This window comes from Brienomyrus brachyistius, unplaced genomic scaffold (assembly GCF_023856365.1).
Source record: "Brienomyrus brachyistius isolate T26 unplaced genomic scaffold, BBRACH_0.4 scaffold32, whole genome shotgun sequence".
Lineage (NCBI taxonomy): Eukaryota > Metazoa > Chordata > Actinopteri > Osteoglossiformes > Mormyridae > Brienomyrus > Brienomyrus brachyistius.
This window is the reverse complement of record NW_026042307.1, coordinates 3,368,354-3,389,751: the sequence shown is the minus strand read 5'-3', so window position 1 is coordinate 3,389,751 and position 21,398 is coordinate 3,368,354. Positions and strand designations below refer to the sequence as shown.

Here is a 21,398-nt window from a genome sequence, read left to right as displayed (position 1 = left end):
TTAGGAGCACTTAAACTCACAGCTGGTGACTAACCTATCCAAATGACACCTGGCTTAAGAACTGTCAACCTTATACATAATGCAAAAGGAACATACATTTTTCATAGGATCTCTGAGAAACAATATAAACTTATATTCTGTTGAATGCATTGATGGGGTCCTCCCCCAAGTGGAGGAGTTTAAGTATCTCAGGATGTTGTTCACGAGTGGGGGATCGATGGAGCGGGTGGTCGACAGGCGGATCGGTGCGGCGTCAGCAGTCATGCGGACGCTACATCGGTCTGTCATGTCATGGTGAAGAGAGAGCTGAGCCAAAAGGCAAAGCTCTCGATTTACCAGTCGATCTACGTTCCTACCCTCACCTATGGTCATGAGCTATGGGTAGTGACCGAAAGAATGAGATCGCAGGTGCAAGCGGCCGAAATGAGTTTCCTCCGCAGGGTGGCTGGGCTCTCCCTTAGAGATAGGGTGAGGAGCTCAGTCATTCGGGAGGGACTCAGAGTAGAGCCGCTGCTCCTCCGCATCGAGAGGAGCCAGATGAGGTGGCTCGGGCATCTGATCAGGATGCCTCCGGGACGCCTCCCTGGGGAGATATTCCGGGCATGTCCCACTGGGAGGAGACCCCGGGGAAGACCCAGGACACACTGGAGAGACTGTCTCCCGGCTGACCTGGGAACGTCTCGGGATCCCCCAGAGTAGCTGGATGAAGTGGCCGGGGAGAGACTGCTGCCCCCGCGACCCGACCCCGGATTAAGCGGAAGATGATGGATGGATGGATGGATGCATCGATTCCTCTGAATTTATCTCCATCACCTACTGTGGGTAGAATCCAACGTACATGGAAAAATACCTACATGCTTGGGACAACATGGACGTGGGACAATATACCAACTTTGGTATGTCGCTTTAGCTCACTACCTTTTGGATTAATGCATCAGGGGCTGATATGCACATATTCACCTACTGTTACCAAGCCTCTTTCCCACCAAAGAAAACCCACTGAGGAATATTTGTGAGTGCTACAGGCAAATGCAACCCATATAGTTCATACATATCCATCCTATTTTTACATCAGTAGTAAACAACTATTATGTACAAGAGAATACAAAATTAAGACTAATACAGTTTTATTAAAAACTACACCAGACAGCCAAGTAGAGGTTTATACAACTTTATTGAGGGGTAGAGAGGGGAAAAACCTATTAAAAATAACCTAGCAGAGCCATTCGCCAATCAATCATCCTCAGAGCCTTGAGTCTTTCAGTGCTACAAGAAAAAAAAAAGTTATGGGAGATTGATTAACTAATAGCTCCTGATATCTAAAAACAATGGGAGAACACAAATGAAATTACACAAAAGAAACTCAAGGGGAACTGATGTATCCAACCTCCCACCCACCCCCACAACTCCATCATCGGCAGAACATAAATTGGTTATCTCTTTATCAACATGCATAAAATACAGAGTTATAACCTTATGCCTTCCAACCAGCTGGTGCTTTACACTCTGCAGAAGTTTGCCATCCACATTGCCGGTTAAGAGCATAAAATACATTTTTTCTAACACTATTAGAAAAAGCTGTGAAAAACATGGATGCCATCCCAGCAATGAGGTGATCCTGAAGGGAGAGAGCTGGCAGCAAATGGGGCATCCTTGACGGTGTTGGCATCTTCAGCACACAGTAGTGCTGGGGCTTTGTTTATGTCTCATAACCAAGTGGCTATAAGGATATGTCGGCATTGACACGCACTCCATGATGAGCTCACCAACGTGGGCACTTTTAATGAGATCTACATTTTAAAAACTCAAGGTAAGATGGTCTTGTCCAAGCCAGACTCCTTGTAAGAACGTGTGACAATGAAGGGGCACGAAAAGAGAAGAGGGGTGGGGGGGGGGGGGGGGGGGGTAAAAAAATGGTCTGAAACAGGACAGCAGCCAAATAACTGAAAGGAAACCAGTAATTTAAAGTTTATTCCAGCTAATGTGTTCAGTTTTCAGACTTCCACAGAGCAGCATCACATTGCATACTTCTGAGTCCATTCCCGCGCTATTCTGTTGTACCTGTGTAAAGACAAAGACATTAACTTAGAGAGGACAGACTCATGTGTCTACATGACAAATGGAGTGACGCAACTGTGTTCATAAAGGTCAGTAAAGGAAACATCACAGCAGGGCTGCACATACAGTTAAGGGGGCCACAACTTTCACTCACCATTCACAAGAGCAGGATTATGTATGATAAATTCGCTTAAAATTTCTCTATCCATGTTTTACAGAACAGTTACATTACCCCATTAAACCTTACTCTACCTTGGACTACAATGAAAAATAAATCTAAATAAACTCTTAAAAAGAGAACAGATAGATAGTCCTCCCTTTACATTTACTCTTCACACCATGATTGATCAAAACTGCAGCTAAAATGTCACTTGTCAAAGATGTCACTCACTTTTACAACAATACAGCCAAACCTTGTGAAGAGCCAGACCCCATATTCGTAAGAATGAATATTTTTCCTTATTAGCAATAAACACATTTTCTCAAACTTTTTGTGCAATTTACTATACGGAGGTACATGAGGGTAAGCTATTTTGTTTCTGGCAAACAGACAGTGGTCAATCAACTGGGAAAAACCGTATAATTAGTCCGCCTTGCAAATTCTAATTGAATACGACACCCTGTAGTATAGAGATTAAGGAGAATCAGAAACTGCAGCCGTTACACCTAAAATGCTCTCCCCACTACAAGGTTTAAGGTATGATATGCACTTAATATTTGTTGTGGGTAAGGAGAATTAGACTAACATCTGTCTTTGATCTTTGGAAACCGACCAGTCAACTGTGATCCAATCCATCAAGTACATCATTTTCAACTAACATGACTGCCAGATACTGGAGCCTCTCGTGTCCCATAGCAGACCTCAACTGTGAATCCGTGTTAATAAACCAATCATTGACAGCTTTAGCTACTGACAAGAATTTTAATGACAGTTCAAAAGTTTAACAAAAGGAAACATCCATGAACAATATTCTTTTAAAAAATCCATCGTATCCTACAAGGGCAGCACCTTTAAGGGTAAAAATTCTCGGCCTAACTACATCCACTAGTTTGACAATGTTTGTAGTCATCAACAGTCCTTTTAAGGTGGTTTTTAAAAGTTACCCAATACAGGCCTGCAGGACTGTATACCCTTCAGTAGCTTAGTGAGGACAGTTGAAATGTGCAGGTCGAGCTCACTAAACATTTTGTCCGATAAAGGAATCACAGGATTTTCATACCACAAGACTCTTCAGTGACATGCAGCTCTTCATGCATTTCTGCCTCTGCCTAATACTCAAACATTGTTGCAGCTGTCATCAGGATATTTTCCTTTCAATGCATCTTCCAAAGCTTCAGGAAAATTTATTGCATGATCAACATCTGTAGTTTCTTATTAGGAAAACTTATGAAGACCCCCTGTAGATTGTATGCAATGGGACATGGACTACAGATTGGAACATTTGTTCGGGTTTGTGTACTGCTACTGGAGAGTCGACAGCAGAAATGCTGCAGGGCAGCAGGTTGGAAAAAGAAACATTTTATGCAAACTCACTATCTGTCCAGCCTCTGCTTGCAGTCCATAGTTCACTCTGTGATACATTTGGCCACATAGCATAAAATCAGAGCATTCTTGATCAATTAATCCATCCTTACTCAAACTGTTAGTGCCCTACAATGCCTATCCCAGTCAGTAGAGGTAACAATGCCGGTAAACACCCAGAATGAGATGCCAGTCCACTGCAGTACAAACATACACAAAACCATAAACCATGAGCAATTCAGAGAAGGTAAACAGCAAAACAGTCTTTGGACTGTGGGAGGAAACCCAGTTTAAACAGTTTTGCAGTGTAAACATACCACTCAAAATTCTAGTACTGTGATAAATATTAAAAATATGAATATGAAAATTATTCAAAAAACCTGCATTTGAATAACATTTGATTAATAACTGGTAAATACCTCATTACTGTAGCACTAGAAAATTCATGTGCAGTTTATATTCTTACTACACCAATACAACTTGTCTCTCAAGGATCACACTCATAGCACAAATAAACAAAAAAAAGATGGCAGGTACGGTCTTCCAGCACCGCTTGAGAGTGCCCAAAATATCGGAATCATTGGAAAATTGTTAAAGTTGGCAGCAGTACTATGCAAAAACTGAACATTCAAGAATAAAAAAAAAAAAAAATCAGCTGAATATTTAAATATAAAAATATGTAATAGCCGCAGTGCTACATAACTGAATAAAATAGATTTAAGCATGGTATTTGAGTCTGATTTTTACTTGTATCCCCACAAAGGATGTCAATAAAGTTAAGACCCCTTTTTAATTTATGCAACCAAGGTCATATATAAAACAGAGGACTCTAGATGGCGAGTTTAACTAACCGGGAAAGGGGAAATATAAAAATAGCTTTATTCAACTGGCATACAGAAAGATAACAGCACCTAATTCAACCTAAACCCAGCCAATAAACTCAAAATTAGAAGTTGTTTCCACGAAACAGCTACATATCACCATTACACAAAAAAAAATCTGGCACTTTAACTATAACCATAAAACACTGAACAGAAACAATGCAGATTCACCTCTGTTCCATGACTAGCCTCAGTAGATTTTCCCCACAAATCATACAAGCATTTGTTTTCAGAGCTTCATACAAAATCCTTGTACACTTAAGGCCTCATCTTGCAATGTAATGAATAGGAAACACTGCAGAGATTCAAAAGGCAGGTTGTCATCCTAAGCCACTTCAAACATGCATTGCATGTAATCACCCCCTTTTTTGATTACAATACCACCGGTAGAACAAAAAAGGCCCAACAATCATTCAAAAACAAGCCTTCACAATTATTTCAATTACTGCATCACAGATGCTTTTGTCAAAAGACACTTCATTCATACAGGTAAATTTTTTGTTGCGTAATCCGGTTACATTCTTTGCTTGAGGGTACATCAACAGGCGACTTCCTGGAAGTCGACCCAGCAAGTCATGTTATGAACGGGCCTCTATAAGCATCATGCTAACTGCTGTTTTTTGGAGGCCAAGAGCGAAGGGGGTTAGTTTGGAGCAGTGCTGCAAAGGCTAAAATCCACGGCACATTCCCCCCATGTCATTGTGCATGGTGCTCAGACTCTTACCCTACAGCATGGCATACTTCTCTGTCCACTCTCGCGCTAGTCTATTATACCTAATGAGGCGACACGTTGCTCTGTTAAGCTGAGCACCTAGCCAACAGGTAACGTTAAAAACAAACCGCATTATCATCAACTTAAACAGTACAAGCATTGAAATACCTGGTTACAAGATAAGTGTTTGAATGTTAAGAGTGACTTCTGCTCAAAGCACAGGAATGGGTAAAAGCCAGCTTACTTTTCGTTATCTGTCTTGTAGATGCGTGCAATCTCTGGCACTAGAGGGTCATCTGGGTTTGGATCACACAGCAGTGAACAAATGGACAAAAGAACTGCAAGAGGATGCAAATGTCAACACATTAATATTATTTCCCCATCATGCAGCAGAATCAAAAGCAAACGCTACAAAGCTGACTGTGCTAGTCCACTAAAGAAGAAATATTTTGCTCTGCTGTTCCTCTCTCTGACCTTACACATTACATAAATTATTTAAAAAGATCCCTCTGACTGGATAAAGTGAGAACAGCAGCTCCCAATGCAGAAAGAATGCTACCGCTTAAATCAAGCAAATACTCATGGCATGCATCTGTCTACATAATTAGGGCAGACGCAATTAGTTGACGTAGCTAATGACGTTGATGCTGAAAATGTGTTAACATCAATATTTTAAATCTACACATTTTAAAAATTTTAGTAAAATTACCTTTTTGATTTCTAGAACACTTCAGTTGTGACAAATGTTTTCCTTTAATTTTACTACACAATTGTGGAGAATTTCAAATTATCACAAAACAAAAAGGTATTTTTATACTGTGCAATGTTCCAGCAATAGCACTCTACATGAGTACCTGAAGAAAACAGGTGGTATTCTGGATCTTGGACAGCCAGAAAAGGAAAAACCACCTTAAAATGTCTATTCATGTTTGTTAAATTACCATTAGCATGAAGAGCTTTTTAATATCTTTTGTCCTTGTAGCTACTAAATACACTTAAGCCATAGAGTCGTCTGCCTGCTACCTTAGAATTTCCATTAAGTGTTTGAGAAAATGTTTAGGTTAAAATCAGGGCTTATTCGGCATTGATTGATGGTGTGTGTTCATGTGTGTCAGGCTTGTTGGAACCAGTGTTATCGTAAACTAAATAAAAAAGGACGCAAATTAAAAAAATTTGTGAAATGAAATAAAAATGCAAATTATATTTACAAAAGCCCAAGTCAGACTTTAAAACTGCAGAACGTACCACCACACCACCAACGTCATTTTGCTGTCTTTATCCACAATATCTCCTCTTTTACAAGAAGGTGTGGATGTCGAGTTGTCTTTTTTCACCAGTGGCCTGTACTACAAAGCACGGTTACTGGTTTATTGGGGTAACTTGTCAGATTTAAGGTACCACAGTTTAAATGGACTTCATATTCTTTCACTTACATTTGGCCCAGACTACCTTAAATCCGACAAGTTACCCCAATAAGCCAGTAACCCCGCTTTGTAGTACAGGCCACAGGACTTACTTATCACTTCCATAATTACTGAAACAGTAGCATGTGGCGTGCTCTGCTAACTGAATTTAATGTATACAAGGATACGCCAAATTTATGCAGATTAAGTTATGGGCATCACAGTATGCTCCTCATTAATATTTTAGGAATACTTCTAATATGTTTATCAAATTGTGGGCATAAGGTCTGTATAGTGCCGAAAAGCCAGCTCCATTATTTAAAGCCTTGCAGTGACAATGTTTGCCAAAAATTTAAAAAAACTTAAATGAAATGATCAATTTGATTAATCGTTTGGATTAATTGACCAATCAGTAAAATAATTGACAGATTAACAGAAAAATAATTATTAGTGTCAGCCCTATACGTAATTAAATTTAACACAGAAGAGGCACTGCATGTGAACAGTGCACGCAGGTGGTTAGAATATCAGCCCAGTTTAAACTAGTCTCTGCTGTGTTCATCGAGTTAGGCAACAGTAATTACGGGAAGGCTGGATCGATACTCTGATAGCTCTTACCTTTAGAAATAGTTAGTGCTGGAGACCATTGTGATCTTAATATATCAAGGCAGATACTGCCATTACTGTTAATGTTTGGATGATAAATTCTTGTGGTAAATGCCACCTACAAAAGGGGAGAAAAGGCTCTTTAGATTCAATACACTGTAAGGGAGGGCAATATGTCCAAAGTCAAAATATCAGTTTTGTAATGTAAAGCAGTAATGTTAATGAACCATGTAAATTAACAAGCTTTTTGATATAGGTCTAATTACTAAGTTGAGATCCACTGAGTCAGATAATTGACAAAAAAGTGAGATATACAGATAGCACAGAAATATTATGCAGGCCAAAACTGCCATTTCACATTGATTTGTTTTTGTAGTAGTAATGTTGCACCCTGAGTAGGCAGGCATCATGTGATATTCTGTCACAATAATAGTGATAAATGGTACACTTGTAACTGTTCATTCATTGAAAGCTCAGCTTAGCTGTACTTGTGCCTCAGCAGCATGTGTGTTGGACAAAAGTGTCTGCTAAATAAAAGTAAATGTAGTGATTCTTGCAAAAACTCCGAAATGCATATTGTGGATAGAATTGTAACTGGTTACTATAAAATATCGGCATATCGCCCACCACTACTGAAAAGCTCAGTGTTTATGTCAAAGTAACATTGTGCTGAGGCTACACCGAGGAGCTTTTAGCTAAGGGCTTCTTATCGTCTATGAAGGAGCTCACAGCATAATCCACAGCACTTGAAAAGTGCCCTTGGCATCACACTGGTTTGGGTTCAGAAGTTGACAGATCAACACTGCTTTCACAGCATTACATGACGCAGTGGCCTCTCCAAACGGCTCCACAGATTTCCCGCTGGCAGTAAAATGTACGCTTTTGTTCTCTCACAAGTCAGAAACGAAACAAATACAGGGCCTTGAGATAACATCCTCCGAAGCTCACCCTAGATCTACCTTTACGAGGAATGTTAAGGGGCCAGTATGGAAGGTTCATACTTGTGGTTAGCAATCCACAGAAGAACTTAAATGAGTGAAAAGCCGCTTACCTTAGGGGGTTTGAAGGGGTAGTCTGTGGGGAAGTGAATAGTCAAGAAGAAAACACCACCCTGGTACGGACTATCATTCTGTGGAAGAATGAACAGGAATCAGATACCACCCAAACACAATGAAAACCTTTGGACATGCAAGTGGAGGATGGATTTAAATACTCACAGGTCCCATGATTGTAGCCTGCCAGTGAAACACTATAATGGGGGAAGGGGGAAAAAATTAGGTTGTGTTCAGCAAGAATCTTTCAGAGAAGAAGGAACTTTGTGGGACTTACTATCATCTCCGACGGGGCCTGCAGAACACTGTGCGGGGGGGTCGCGCGCCAAGTCGTTCAGCTCCTGTAGGCAACGAAAGAAATGGGGAGTAAGACCTCAGCTTGAAGATGAGGTTTAATTCAACAAATTTGCATTTGCTGAAGCCAGAATCAGCGTTAACACTGAATTAGCACACAAGGAAAAAAAGAATAGCACTATTACCAGAATTGGGAGTTTGAATCCCACTCATGGTCTGTGTGTGGGAAGATGGCACAATCTCCCTATGTTATGCTGGGTTTTCCCCTTGCAATTAGGCTAACGGGTATCTCTACATGTGCGTGTATGCGCCCAGTGATGACTGGAATAGCTCAGGTTGTACCCCAGTCCCGCGCTGCTCATGATAGGCTGGAGCCATCCCCCCCCCCCCAGACCAGGATAAGAGCCAGGAATATGGATGTTGATGTAAATATAGGATATGACCACAACAGAGACCACAGCTGAGTCTGCCTCAGAGACATATGGCCTGTTTCCGCACCACTCCCCATAAGATGTCACTCTTTGGGGTGCTGGGAGGCCAGCAGGGTAGGGATCTGTGCTTGCGTCAGGAAAGTCGTGGGTTCAAATCCCATGGCTGGCAGAGTGATCACACCACCATTGGGGGTTTCGGCGAGGCCCTTAGTACCAAACTGTGCCAGGGATGTCAGCCCTCTATGACCAAGCTTTCGATAAGTATCTGCTAAATATATGCTATAAATGGGGGGAAAAAAGCATTGTATGTCAGTCAAGATAAGTTATATTAGCCCCACTCTCCAGAAGGCACATAAAGTATATAGGCTCAATCCCTTCTTTTATCCTGTATGGTAAAGGGTTCAGCTGGTTCTTGTGTGAAACACATGCTCCCGCCTTGAATAGGGCTATTCACAAATGCGTATGAAACAGTCCATCTACAAAAACGTGAACCGTATAAATTAGAGGTGGATGACATAATTTTGTGACTGCTTGCAACTGAATCAATGATAAGCTTTTCAGAGTTTATTGCAAGAATTGATGATACAGTACTACAATATTATGAAAACAGAACAAATCAGCAAGTGCCTATCACATGATGCCTGCATGTGAAACAAAGCAATTTCAGCCTGCATACAATCTCAGTGCTGTCTGTACATCTCATTTCTTTGTCACTTAAGTTGAGATCCACTAAATACTTCCAGATCGTCACCCTCTTATGTGATGTTCTTACTTTCACCATACTGCAAAGAGTACGCGCATGATGTTATAGCAGGTGGAAGTCACATCCACCGAGTGGCAATAAAATTGAGGCAGCATTAGTGTTCAGCTTGAACACTATAAGGGCCATTGAAATGCCTCACGGGAAACACCAAAATAAAGTCCTGAACAGCAATTCCTTTCAATGGCTTCCTATACAATGAAAACAGCAGAGGCTCAGGATATGTTTCTCAGCTTCACAGCAGTCATTACAGTTCCTTGTCATAGCAGTTACATGAGATCCACAGAGCCAGACCCTCCACAACAGCAGAAGCTTACTTTCAGAGTTCAGAGACATGTCAGTGTGCAGCCCATGCAAGGGGGGGGGGGCTTATGCAGATGAAGGCACAACAAGCAGGACAGTCAGGACCACCATTTCACGTCAAAGGAGCCAGACTACCACATTACACTGCATGACCCAGCCATCCTCTGTATTGGATGGACATAAATATGCTTTAGGGTGAATGTTAACATGTATTGAAAACAAAATTCTCAAAACCTTGACTTTTCAAAAAAAAAAGTCAAAGGTCTTTAAGTCAATTGCAATAAAAAGCCAATATAGAGCATCTATTTCAAGTTAAGTGACAAAATGGCTTAGGAACAAATATACAGTCTCCACCTGATTTAGCTCGCTAATGATAGTATGTTTAATAAACATGTGGGACTTTAAACAACAAAAAGTGTTGCCACACCACTGACTTTTTTTGAAGCTGTCCCTTTCTTCACCGCCACTTCAGTGCTTTTCGCTTATAACGGAATATCGTCTGTAACAGACGAGGACCGCTGGCCCTGGCTCCATTAATTGAATTTAATAAGCATGAGGATATGATGAATTTACACAGATTACCAACTTGTGGGCATCACAATATGTTCCTCATTAATATTTTAATCATACTACTAATCTGCTTACCAAATTGTGAGCACAAGTGAACATTCATATAGTACCAAAAAGCTGGTGTCTAAACAAATGTTTGCACCTGTCATCTAGGGCTGCACAATTAATCATAAAAACTGATCTCAATTCACACCACTATGTGATCTGATTTCTAAATTACAATGGTTCTTATGCATTGTATTACATCAGCTGGATCAAAACAAGCGCTCCTATGTTTCTCCAGTGTGTGTCACATACAGCTGGGTGGTATGTCCAAAAATTTATATCACAGTATATCAGTTTCATGTTATACGACGGGATTTTTTATTTCAAGTATGTCTGGGCATTTACCACATTTTACAGGACATGTTTTTGTCTTATGTTTTTGCATTGTTCCCACATTTACTATATTATTTTATTATTAGCCATTGTGCCTATCCACTACCTTAATGATAACATACGGCTAACATGTTTGTTGGCTAACTGGTTATATATAAATGGCTAATGTATATTATACAAAATACTTTTCTTTTTATGCTATCATGACCTCTGTCCATGCATCCATTTATTTTTTTTGGTTACCCAAATTCAGGGGTGGCCAATTTTATTCGCAAAGGGCTGCTGTGTGTGCAGGTTTTCACTGCAACTCCCTAATTAGGTCACTAATTAGAGGACTGATTGGCTGAAGAGTCCTCACACCTGGGTTTGAACAGCTGACCTAAAGGTTATCCCAAAAACCTGCATACACACCGGCCCTTTGCGGATAAGGTTGGTCACCCCTGCCCTAATTGAAAAGCCAATTGAGTGTTTCCTTTCTGTTGTTAGAAGGTGATATGCTGGTCTGGTGTTAATCGTATGTTTGGCACAATCATGTTTTGTTGCGTTTCGTTTTGCAGTTTAATGAGTGCAATGAATGTTTAAATTTGAGGATTTTTTATTTTTTTTTTTTTACAGAGAATTGTGATCTCAATTCAAAGGAAAAAAAATATGATTCACATTTTTTTCGTGCAGCCCTATCCAATTTACACCCCTACTGTACATACATACGTAGTTCTACACACACCTGAACAAGACAACATAACTAAGGAAAATTTAATGGCAAGGTATTCAATTTTCCTTATTGATTGATGTGTCTGACACCCTCAACCACACACACACAAATACAATACAACTGCAACCATACAAACCAAACAATGCTTGAGTGATGAGAAGCCAAGTAAGTAGAAGACTTACATCTGTAGTACTGTTTCACAAAATACCAAACATCCTAGATTTAGTGGGGAAGTTGGTTCTAATGTAGGGGAAAGCAGCTCCATAACAATTATTGCAACTGCTTCTGGCAGCTTTGTCATGCTGCACGGCATGATATAAAACAATTTCTTAAATGTGACACTGGGCAGCACTACAAGTTTTAATTAAAAACACCATCAGGGACATTTTGTCCTCCAAAATTTGATACTTATAACATTTTGAAGCTAATTTATTCCAAATAAGTACTGTGCAGTGGATAACTTGATATTAATTTAGAGGTATTTTGCGAAACCCAACAACTAAAGCATATGATTGTTTAGATAGCATTAAAAATAGCTTTGCTACAAAACAGTCACTGATCAACCTGGTGCAGTATAATTGTGGAATGCTCTGAATTTGTACATCATAGAAGTATAGAATTCTACAGCAGATTGTCAGAGACCATACGTGATTGAAATAACATTCTAACAAAACTGATAAAACTAGACAGACTGAGCATAGATGCTTTCACACTCCAGTCCCGGAACCAGGTCCTGGTTTACAAGTCCCTGGGCTGCCTCGACCTGGAACTTTTACAGCTCCTGGCCAGTTACATGTGCCGTTTTCGCACCACACAGGAGCTGGGACCTATATGCTAAATAAGCATGGGAGATAAAAAAAAAAAATTGTACATTAAACTTAATTTCATACAAAACTACACACCACGCCAAAACAATAAGTAGTTTTGTTAGTTATTTAACGTTTTTTTTTTTCCCCCAGAAACTAAGAATGGACACTTTCACATTGAGGTTTCAGAACCTGGTTCCAAATTCCAGGGCTGTCGCAACCAGGAACTTTTGCTAGTCCCCATGCCAAAAAAAGTCATAAAACTTACAAATAAGTACCGGCGTTTATGGTCTACCAATCGGCACGTTTTTGTTGGAAGCCCTACTTCAGTAATTTATGGCCAAACACAAAATAAATGATTATTATTACAGTGATCCCCCACCTATCGCGGAAGTTACATTCTAGACCCATCAGTGATAGGTGAAGATCCATGATATAGAAAGACCATACACACTTTTTAAAAAATTTATAATTTTAATAGTTTAAGCCTTATAATATCCTTCCCACATACTTTAAACACATGTAAACGTATCAACACACATTTTGTAAACACATATGATACGTGGATGTTGGGCTAAGGACATGACAAAAATAATTTATTTTTATAAAATACACACACAGACACACACACACAGAACTGCGATGCGTCAGGGAAAAATCCACGATATAGCAGGGGATCACTGTATATGACAATAAGAAGACACTTTATTAATCCCTGTGGGGACGCTATGCCTCCCCAAACTTGCTCTCTGTAGATGAGAGCAAGCTGGCCTTGAAGGGCAGCCACCTGTTGTGGCACCCAGGGAGCTGGAGGTTAAGGGCCTTGCTCTCCATAGTCCGGTTTAAGAGAAAAGATGTTCTGGTTAAGGGGGGGAAAATCATGTGGTTTGAAACTGCCTATTCCTACCACAGGAACTTGGCCCGATTGTAGTTCCAGAACCTTTAGTGCCAGTGGAGTACTTTTTTGGTACTTCAATACATTGGGGTGGGAACTGAAATACTATTGTCGACTGCTTATGAAAATAGCCTGCCTCAAACACAATAGAATCACAGTTTTGAAAACAGTTGCAAACTAAGAGAATAACAATAAATGAGAAACAAACAATAAATAATAATAACAACAACAACGACGACAAAATAGATGCGGGGACAAATAAAGTGTCCCAAGCTTTAACGAAGGTAAACTTTAAACTGATTTTTTATATAATTAAAATTGCAAACCTTGATCATTTTTCCTATGAAAGAGTAAAAATGTTACAAACTCCCTGTGCTATAATGTCTGTACAAACTTTAAAGTAAGAAAAAGCCTGATCTTAGTCTAGCTGAGTGGCAAAGAATTGCACATGCACAACACGAGATGTCGGTATTAATATTGCACATCAGCCAGCCCTATAACATACAGCCATTTTTCGAATTCCAAAAAAAAAAAAATACCCCACCTGGTACTGTAATGTCATTTAGTGCCAGTTCTGGTTTATACACCAGCGGAAAACCCAACACCTTGAAGTACCATACTTCTGGTACTTTCTTAAAGTTCCTAAAGTAAAGTACCTGGTGAGGTGAGAAACCGCCTTTTAAAGAAAATGCCGAATTATGGAGCGCTTGAGACTCTCTGGAGAAAAGCAGGAGTGCTTGTTTTGATCCAGCTGATGTAATACAATGCAAAAGAACCATTGTAATTTAGACATGAGATCGTATAGAGAGGTGTGAATTGAGATCACATGTTTTTTTACGATTAACTGTACTACAGATTAGGAACTACTAGGTGGGGCTTATTAGGGGTGGGGGAAAAAAATACTGATTTTATAATTAATCACGATTCTTGATTTGACAATTAGATATCAATTCACAAAATCTAGTTCATTTCAACCCTTGAAAATATTTTTGCTGAATTTTACTTAAATTGGTCCTCATTGTATAGGTGGTGCTACTTCTCTCATATGAATTGAATTGAATTGTGAGCTCATAGTTTCCCAGACAATACCCATATGTTCCTCAAATAAAAATATTATAATTTAAGTTACAGCCCTTCTGAAACATGCCACATCAGTTTTGGACTTGACCGTTTTTATTTTCAGCTACTCTTTTCAATCAGAATTAATTTTTGTGCTTTGAAAGAGAGGTTGGTTTTAAGTAACTATAGTCGTATGTTCCTCAAATTAGATTTTGCTATACAACACTTTGGCCTTTTCATTTTTCAGAATTTCTCTAGTGACTCTGCATTTGTAGATTTCGGTTTCATTTAGAGCTTTTTACACACCTCTCCAAATTTGGCGAGATGCCATATACTATTTCACACCTCATACCTATAAAACTGATACACAGAATCAATTCAGAATTAACCAAATCATTCACATGTAGATCGGAATCAAATTGGGACATCTCTGCCAAAGTCCGGCAAAGTTCCCTGTGCCGCTATCTGAAAATCTTTTTGTAGATTACAGCACTGCAGAAGGTTGATTTTGAGAATTTACCATATTCACACAACAGCAAGGCTAGGCCTATAATATTTCAGTTTACAATTTAATGGTAGACATTCCTTTAAACATTGATATTATGAACAAGTACACTACACCATATGAATTAGGTGTTTCAGACTCATTGTAATGTTTGCCACATTCAGCAAGTGTCCTGTTTTAGAACATAAAACGAAGTTACTAGAAGCTGCAGCTAGACCAGAGAAGCATTCGTTTTGTTTGTGAGCAGAAAAGTGGCCTTAAAGTTTAAAAGACATTTTTGTAGATTACGCTTGTAATGCACTGCACTACAGAAGAATTTAAGTTTTGTTTTGTGAGGATGACCATTTTCACATAATATAGGTAGTAGGCTAGGCGCATTCTATTTATTTTGGTTATAATTTAATCTTAAGACATTTATGGTTAAAATATTTTCTTATATAGAGAAGTACACTACTGAAGTACATTTATAAAGCAAATATTTAAATAAAAAGGTTCATATTTATTGGACTGCTTGTATTCAATGATGAAAAAGTAGCCCAACAATAAAAAGCATTAGATTTAGTTTGTGTAAATTTCACCCAAAGACTGACCTAATGACTAGTCAAGTCAGGTGTGTTGGTTCGAAAATGAATATTAAATGTAATACTGATTTGGGCATCTTCTCCATGGGCAGCTTACATTTTACATCAGAGAATGTACAGGAGGAATTAAGAGCTTCTATAAAGTCCAGGCGCAAACTGCCTTATGAATATTGGTAAACACCTAACAGGAAGTAAAAACCTCAGAATGAACACATGCCATCTAAACACACCTACAGTTTGAACATTAGGTCATATAAAATCAAGTCAGGAAGTAGCACATCTCTAACAGCCTGCTAGTCCAAGTTTACAAAATTAACAGCAGGTACTTCTCTCCCAGCAGCCATTTTGCTTAAGGCAGGGAAAATTTAAGTGAAAGAAGTGTTTCAGAGGCTTCCAGCAAACTAAACCCAAAGGGGAAAATAGATTTGGATGTCTGGGACTGAAAGCTACATCTGAAAGCTATTCCGTGCAGCAGCTACAGAATGAAAAATCCAACTAGAGAACACACTGCCACAATAAATGTTACTGGAGTAACATTTTACCAGCTGCCCTGGTAAGAAACCATTCATCTGTACTTATAACCCATCAGGCTATTATAGGAAATGTTGTCATGGGAAGAGGAATTAGACAAAGGGGAACAGCAGGCTTCTCAGTGGTCTTGACACCTTCCAGGACTGATCGGGGAACCGGGCACTGCAAAGGCACAGCAGGATGGCTGAACGGGGTGGAGCAGCCTGGGGACGGAGTATTGGAAAGAAGAGATGATGCAGCCAAACAAGAACTAAGTCAGGGAGAGCTGCCGGCATGTTCAGTCAATTTCATTCATTTTTATTAGTACAATCCATGCATGCCACAGGAGCAATCCAGCATACCTGACAAAGAAATGTGCCTCTGAGCAACTTGAACTAAAAGGAATTTTCTACATGAAACTGAAACTAAATGTACTTAAATTATTTAGTTACAAGTTTCGTTCTGATTTAACATGTGCCAATATAAAATATAAAGACTAGACTCAAATGGACAGACAGAACTTTCTAGTTTTTGATTTATTCAGGGTTTTCACTTCCGAAGAAACAAGTGAAACTGAATATCTGAAAACTACTTCCTTCCAGGACATTTCATAACAGACATATTCTTGTGACAATGTAAGGAAAGCCTTGTTTACCACAAAGGCGTGGGACTTGCTATATTCCAAACTTTGTTGCCCGAGTTTCCCCTGTGACGTCATTTCAACATTGTACAGTCAACAGTAATTCTATTTTATAAATATTTAAAAATGTTTATTTTGTTAAATGTATTTCACTCCAAATTTGCTAAAGCAACAACACACTACAGCGTGTTCACGGAGGCAGCCATGTTTGTTCTAAGATGTGCTTGAACGGGATTTTGTCTGACATGATGTCACTCACTTCAAAATTTCTGAGAGATAATCGAACCTCATGGTGGTCCCACTCTGAGCAGGACAGTACAGGAACATTTTGAGGAAGTGTAGATACTGTAGCAATCCACTGTAGGAACTAGAAGAATGATACACATCCTTCCAGAAAGATGCAGATGATACATTCTGAAGCAGAGATAGAAAGTTCTGGTCCAGAAAGTACACAGGTTGATAAAATAGAAAATTTCCCCACGGGGATCAAAAAAATATCAATTAATAAATAATAATAATAATAATAATAAATTACTACAAATCCAGACCAAAGTTTTGTTTCAACCAACAGGTGTAGTGTAAAGAGTATAAAGCTGGTTGGTTGAGCCAAAACCCCAATCAGGATTCATACTTTCTGCACCTGAACTTTCCACTTCTGTTCTGCAGTCTTACTTCAAACCAATATCAAGCCAACAACTTTGCACTTTATCCACAACCTAGGTTATTTAAAAAGTAAAAACCAATTTGAATTTGAAGGTACTCCACAAGTAAAGAAATAGAAGACACCTTGATACCATGCTGTAAGGTCGATAAATGCATGTTAACTCAAAATACTGTCTTCATTTCATAATACATTTAGCTTGATTCTAGGGACTGTTTAAAATTTAACAATGAATACCACAAAGAATCAAAGCATGCTAATTCATTTAGTACTACTGCATTTCCTGATATCCCAGAGATATACTTTTTGAAGGGTGATTGCCATTATCTAACTAAAAGGAAACTAAAGTGGAATGTATAATGCAGCACACACTAACAAGGAGAATTGTACTGGATTCACCAAGTTAGATTACAAATAATTGACGACAGGAGTGCTTTGCGCAGATAAAAACTACAAGCCCAAAATAGTTTGAAACAGGAACTCCACACACTACTTCAAATTACCAAAATCATTTCAATTTTACTGATGAGTTCCTAAAATATACAGGGCAAGGTCAATTTCATAACCTTGGAATAAGATATTTCAAAATAAAATACCTGTTTAGGCTAAACATTCATGCAAAGCTACTGGACCCTAACTGAGAGAAAGGGAAATATATTGTTTCTTGAAGAGCCTGGCACTGGTAGCCAAAAAGGCTAAGACAGCAAAGCACAGCTCCAGTATGACTAATGACTGAAATAGCCTGTCACGTTTAACATTACAGAACCATGTACGGTAGAACAGGACCTAAGAAAAGAGAATTATCCCATCAACACATTCATCACTGCATCGTTGAGCCTGCACAATAACACATTTCTTAAATCTTGAAATCTAGATGCGCCAAAATTAACACACTGCTAAACCGAAAAGAAGTTCAATCGTGAATCCGAATACATCTAACACAAGACCTGTCAAAAATAGATTGAGTGATGATTTACCGTGTTGACATCCCTATGGTAATCGCAGATGCAGGTATAAGCAACCAACATCCATCTTTCTCCTCATGAATGTCACAAAATTAGGAAGCTAAAAAAAAATACTCGATAAAGGTTCATGCTAGAGTTAAACTATGTGCTAGAGTTAAACTATGAACTCCCAACGTACCCTACAACACCACACCTTCCAGAGAATATTAAGTGCTCTTACTGAAGAGATCAAGTGCAAGAGCAAGAACCAGAATCTTACAAATATTTCAACAGTTTGTTAATATTGAATGCATTTTTTTTTAACAAAAATGCAGTTACCAAAATACCACTACAAATCCGATTTAGAAGGGCTACAGATCCATTTATCCAGCCTAATGACTTCCTTCACCAAACTAGTAAGTAAAAGTCAAGTTTATTGCCTGTAAATTACAGAAATCATTGAATGACTTAAGCAGTGACGTTCAGGTGAGGGTGCATAATCAGGGACCGGTAGTTAGATTAGCCTCGTCAAGCCGTCCAGTTTACTAGGAATAAACTAGCCCTTATACTAACCCCTGTCCCGGGTTCAGGTTAACGGACAGATCCCCGTTTAACATACAGGTGGTAAATTAACACACACACACACACACACACACACACACACACACAAAGACACATTTCCATACATTCCGTCATAATACATACATTTCCAGCCGCTGAATGCCCAACACACCAGCAACCTGAACGGAGGCGTCAAACCGGCCCCAAAGCCCCCAGAACCGGCCCGAGCCTCTCAACCGGCGAAGCGCAGGCCGGCAGCGGGGCAAGCGGACAAAACCCAGCCGACGCCGGCAAAGCTACAGCAGAATGATATTAAATCCGACACCTGCATACCGAATGCATCTCAAACCTCGGGGAAAATAAATAAGCGGTTCGCCAAAGCGCCCATGAGGCCACTAACCTTGTGGATTCGTTTCAGCGCCATTCCTTCTCCGTGTGCGGCTTTCAGGAGAGCTAGCGGGCTAATTCGCTTAAAAACAAGATACCCAAGCTTCGCGTTTATCCCCCTCAACAGACGGCGACCGTAACAACAACGAAGACGTATAAAACTAGATATCCAGACGAGTTCCCTTATTTGTATCTCTCCCTTTTTCAAAGAGTCTTCCTCCAGTCCAAATGAGGACTAGCCAACGCTGCTGCCGGCGCGCCGTCCCTCTACTGCTATCTACTCGCTCCCGCGGAGTTGCACAAGATGTCCGCGACTGCCGGGACTACACACCCAATGCGAAGCGGGCGGGCCTCTCTGGTGTATCACTCCGCCCACGCCGCGCCACAGTACGCGGCGCTCTGAGATTGCGCACGAGGGGCGGTGGGCTTGGCCGGTAGTGTCATTTACGACGCTGCGCGTTATTCACTTCCTTCCCGCATGTTATACTGTTGTTGGCGCTGCCGGTGCTGACTACTAACTTCAGATAAGCCTAGATAAGCATGTATGGAACCTAAAATTCCAATATCATTCATTAGTAGGTCACTGATTTATTATTATTATTATTATTTGTTGTTTATTTATAATATTTTTTTATTTAAGAGCGTGTCCCTTTTGCACCTTGCACTGCTCCGTACGTTCTGCTTTTTCGTCTGTATTTTTGTTTTTCTTGTTATATCTTGAACTAAGGACTGTTTTCTCAAAACTAGCTCATAAATCTTGTGACTGACTACCTCAGCAGAACTTGCAATCATACATGCTCTCTTGTACAAATTGCGCACAGTTCTATGTATTTCAGATTTTAGAAAGATCAGTTTGTGTTTTTGCACTATTTATTGTATTTTATACACTTAATCGTTCCCTGTATGCACCAATCCCAACGAGACAAATTCTTAATACATATACCTGACCAAATAAATTATTCTGCTTCTGCCACTGGCAAAAATAAATTTTTGCATCTCCCTGTTTTACGTAAAGTTTTTGTTGAACAAGAAATCAAAAGAAAAAGAACACTATATATTTGTTTTAACATTAATTTTCGATTCATGCTGACTTCATTTTTTCCTCGTTTGAGCCTGAGTTACTCGTTCAGGTTAAACTGGGATACCTGGAAATTTAGAAAATGAGATATACATGGCCCTGCCTTGTGCCCATTGCTTCCGGGATAGGCTCCAGACCCCCCGGGACCCAGTAGGATAAGCAGTTTGGAAAATGGATGGATGGATGGATGGATGGATGGATGGATGGATGGATATACATGGCCCTGCCTCGTGCCCATTGCTTCCGGGATAGGCTCCAGACCCCCCGGGACCCAGTAGGATAAGCAGTTTGGAAAATGGATGGATGGATGGATGGAGATATACATGGTAGATGTGCTGTATGCAGTAAGTGAAAATATTTGTGCTTCTATGGAACACAGGCCTTTATACATATAAAACACATTGATTGTCTCTTTCACAGACACACTATAGCTATATCTACTGAGAGAAAGTATAACCATTCTTTTGCTTCTGCATTATAAAAAGCAGTAATATTTCTTTTAATTGTTTAACGTGTACAGTTTGTAATTTGTCCACCTAACCATTCCTATGCACATAAACACAAGAAGAATAAATCTCACATTGCACAAATCCAATTAATCATTACAATTTGGTCACCATAACATTGCTTAATCTCAATAATATCATGTAATTAGGAGGAGTATCCTGTTTACCCTGTCTAGTGTATTCTTTGTGCACTCTATTTGGTCTTTGGTCACATGATGACCTGCTCTTAATCTTCATAAATTCAGAATAAGGTACAGCGACAGTTTCCTCTTGTGTAAAATTAGCAAGCGTCTTGCCTCAGGTGTCAGTCCATAGTAATGTGCCACCTGTTGTCCTTCAATATACTGTGACTATTGTGTGGCTCTTTCAATTGGCTATTTTTATGATTATACTTTTGACTTTCATGTCTTGTGTGTCAGTGATGCCATTTCTGCAACAGAATAAGGTTGGATTCAACACAGGTAGGAACCAAATCAACCCAGAAGCACCTGTCCTGTTAAACACACATGGTACTCCCACAATCTTGGTAGAACATGTTCGTACTATCCACACCCAAATCTATGCCCATGTATTCATGGCTCTC

General features: G+C 39.6%; 1 protein-coding gene across 2 annotated transcripts; it reads right to left on the bottom strand.

Moving 5' to 3' along the window:
• Nucleotides 1–1,155: 1,155 nt before the first annotated feature.
• LOC125721190 (ubiquitin-conjugating enzyme E2 D2-like) lies at nt 1,156–19,565 on the bottom strand. 2 transcript variants are annotated; one of them, XM_048997251.1, is made up of 8 exons: nt 19,245–19,565; nt 8,512–8,575; nt 8,400–8,431; nt 8,234–8,311; nt 7,195–7,300; nt 5,418–5,511; nt 5,186–5,235; nt 1,156–2,061 (listed from the first exon to the last, which is right to left on the bottom strand). In XM_048997251.1, the coding sequence occupies exons 1-7, from the start codon at nt 19,266–19,268 to the stop codon at nt 5,187–5,189; spliced, it is 447 nt and encodes a 148-aa protein (XP_048853208.1). In that variant the 5' UTR covers nt 19,269–19,565; the 3' UTR covers nt 1,156–2,061; nt 5,186. The 2 variants fall into 2 exon arrangements, with proteins under 2 accessions (XP_048853208.1, XP_048853210.1); XM_048997253.1 differs by lacking the exon at nt 5,186–5,235 and having other exon boundaries at nt 19,245–19,562.
• Nucleotides 19,566–21,398: the final 1,833 nt, after the last annotated feature.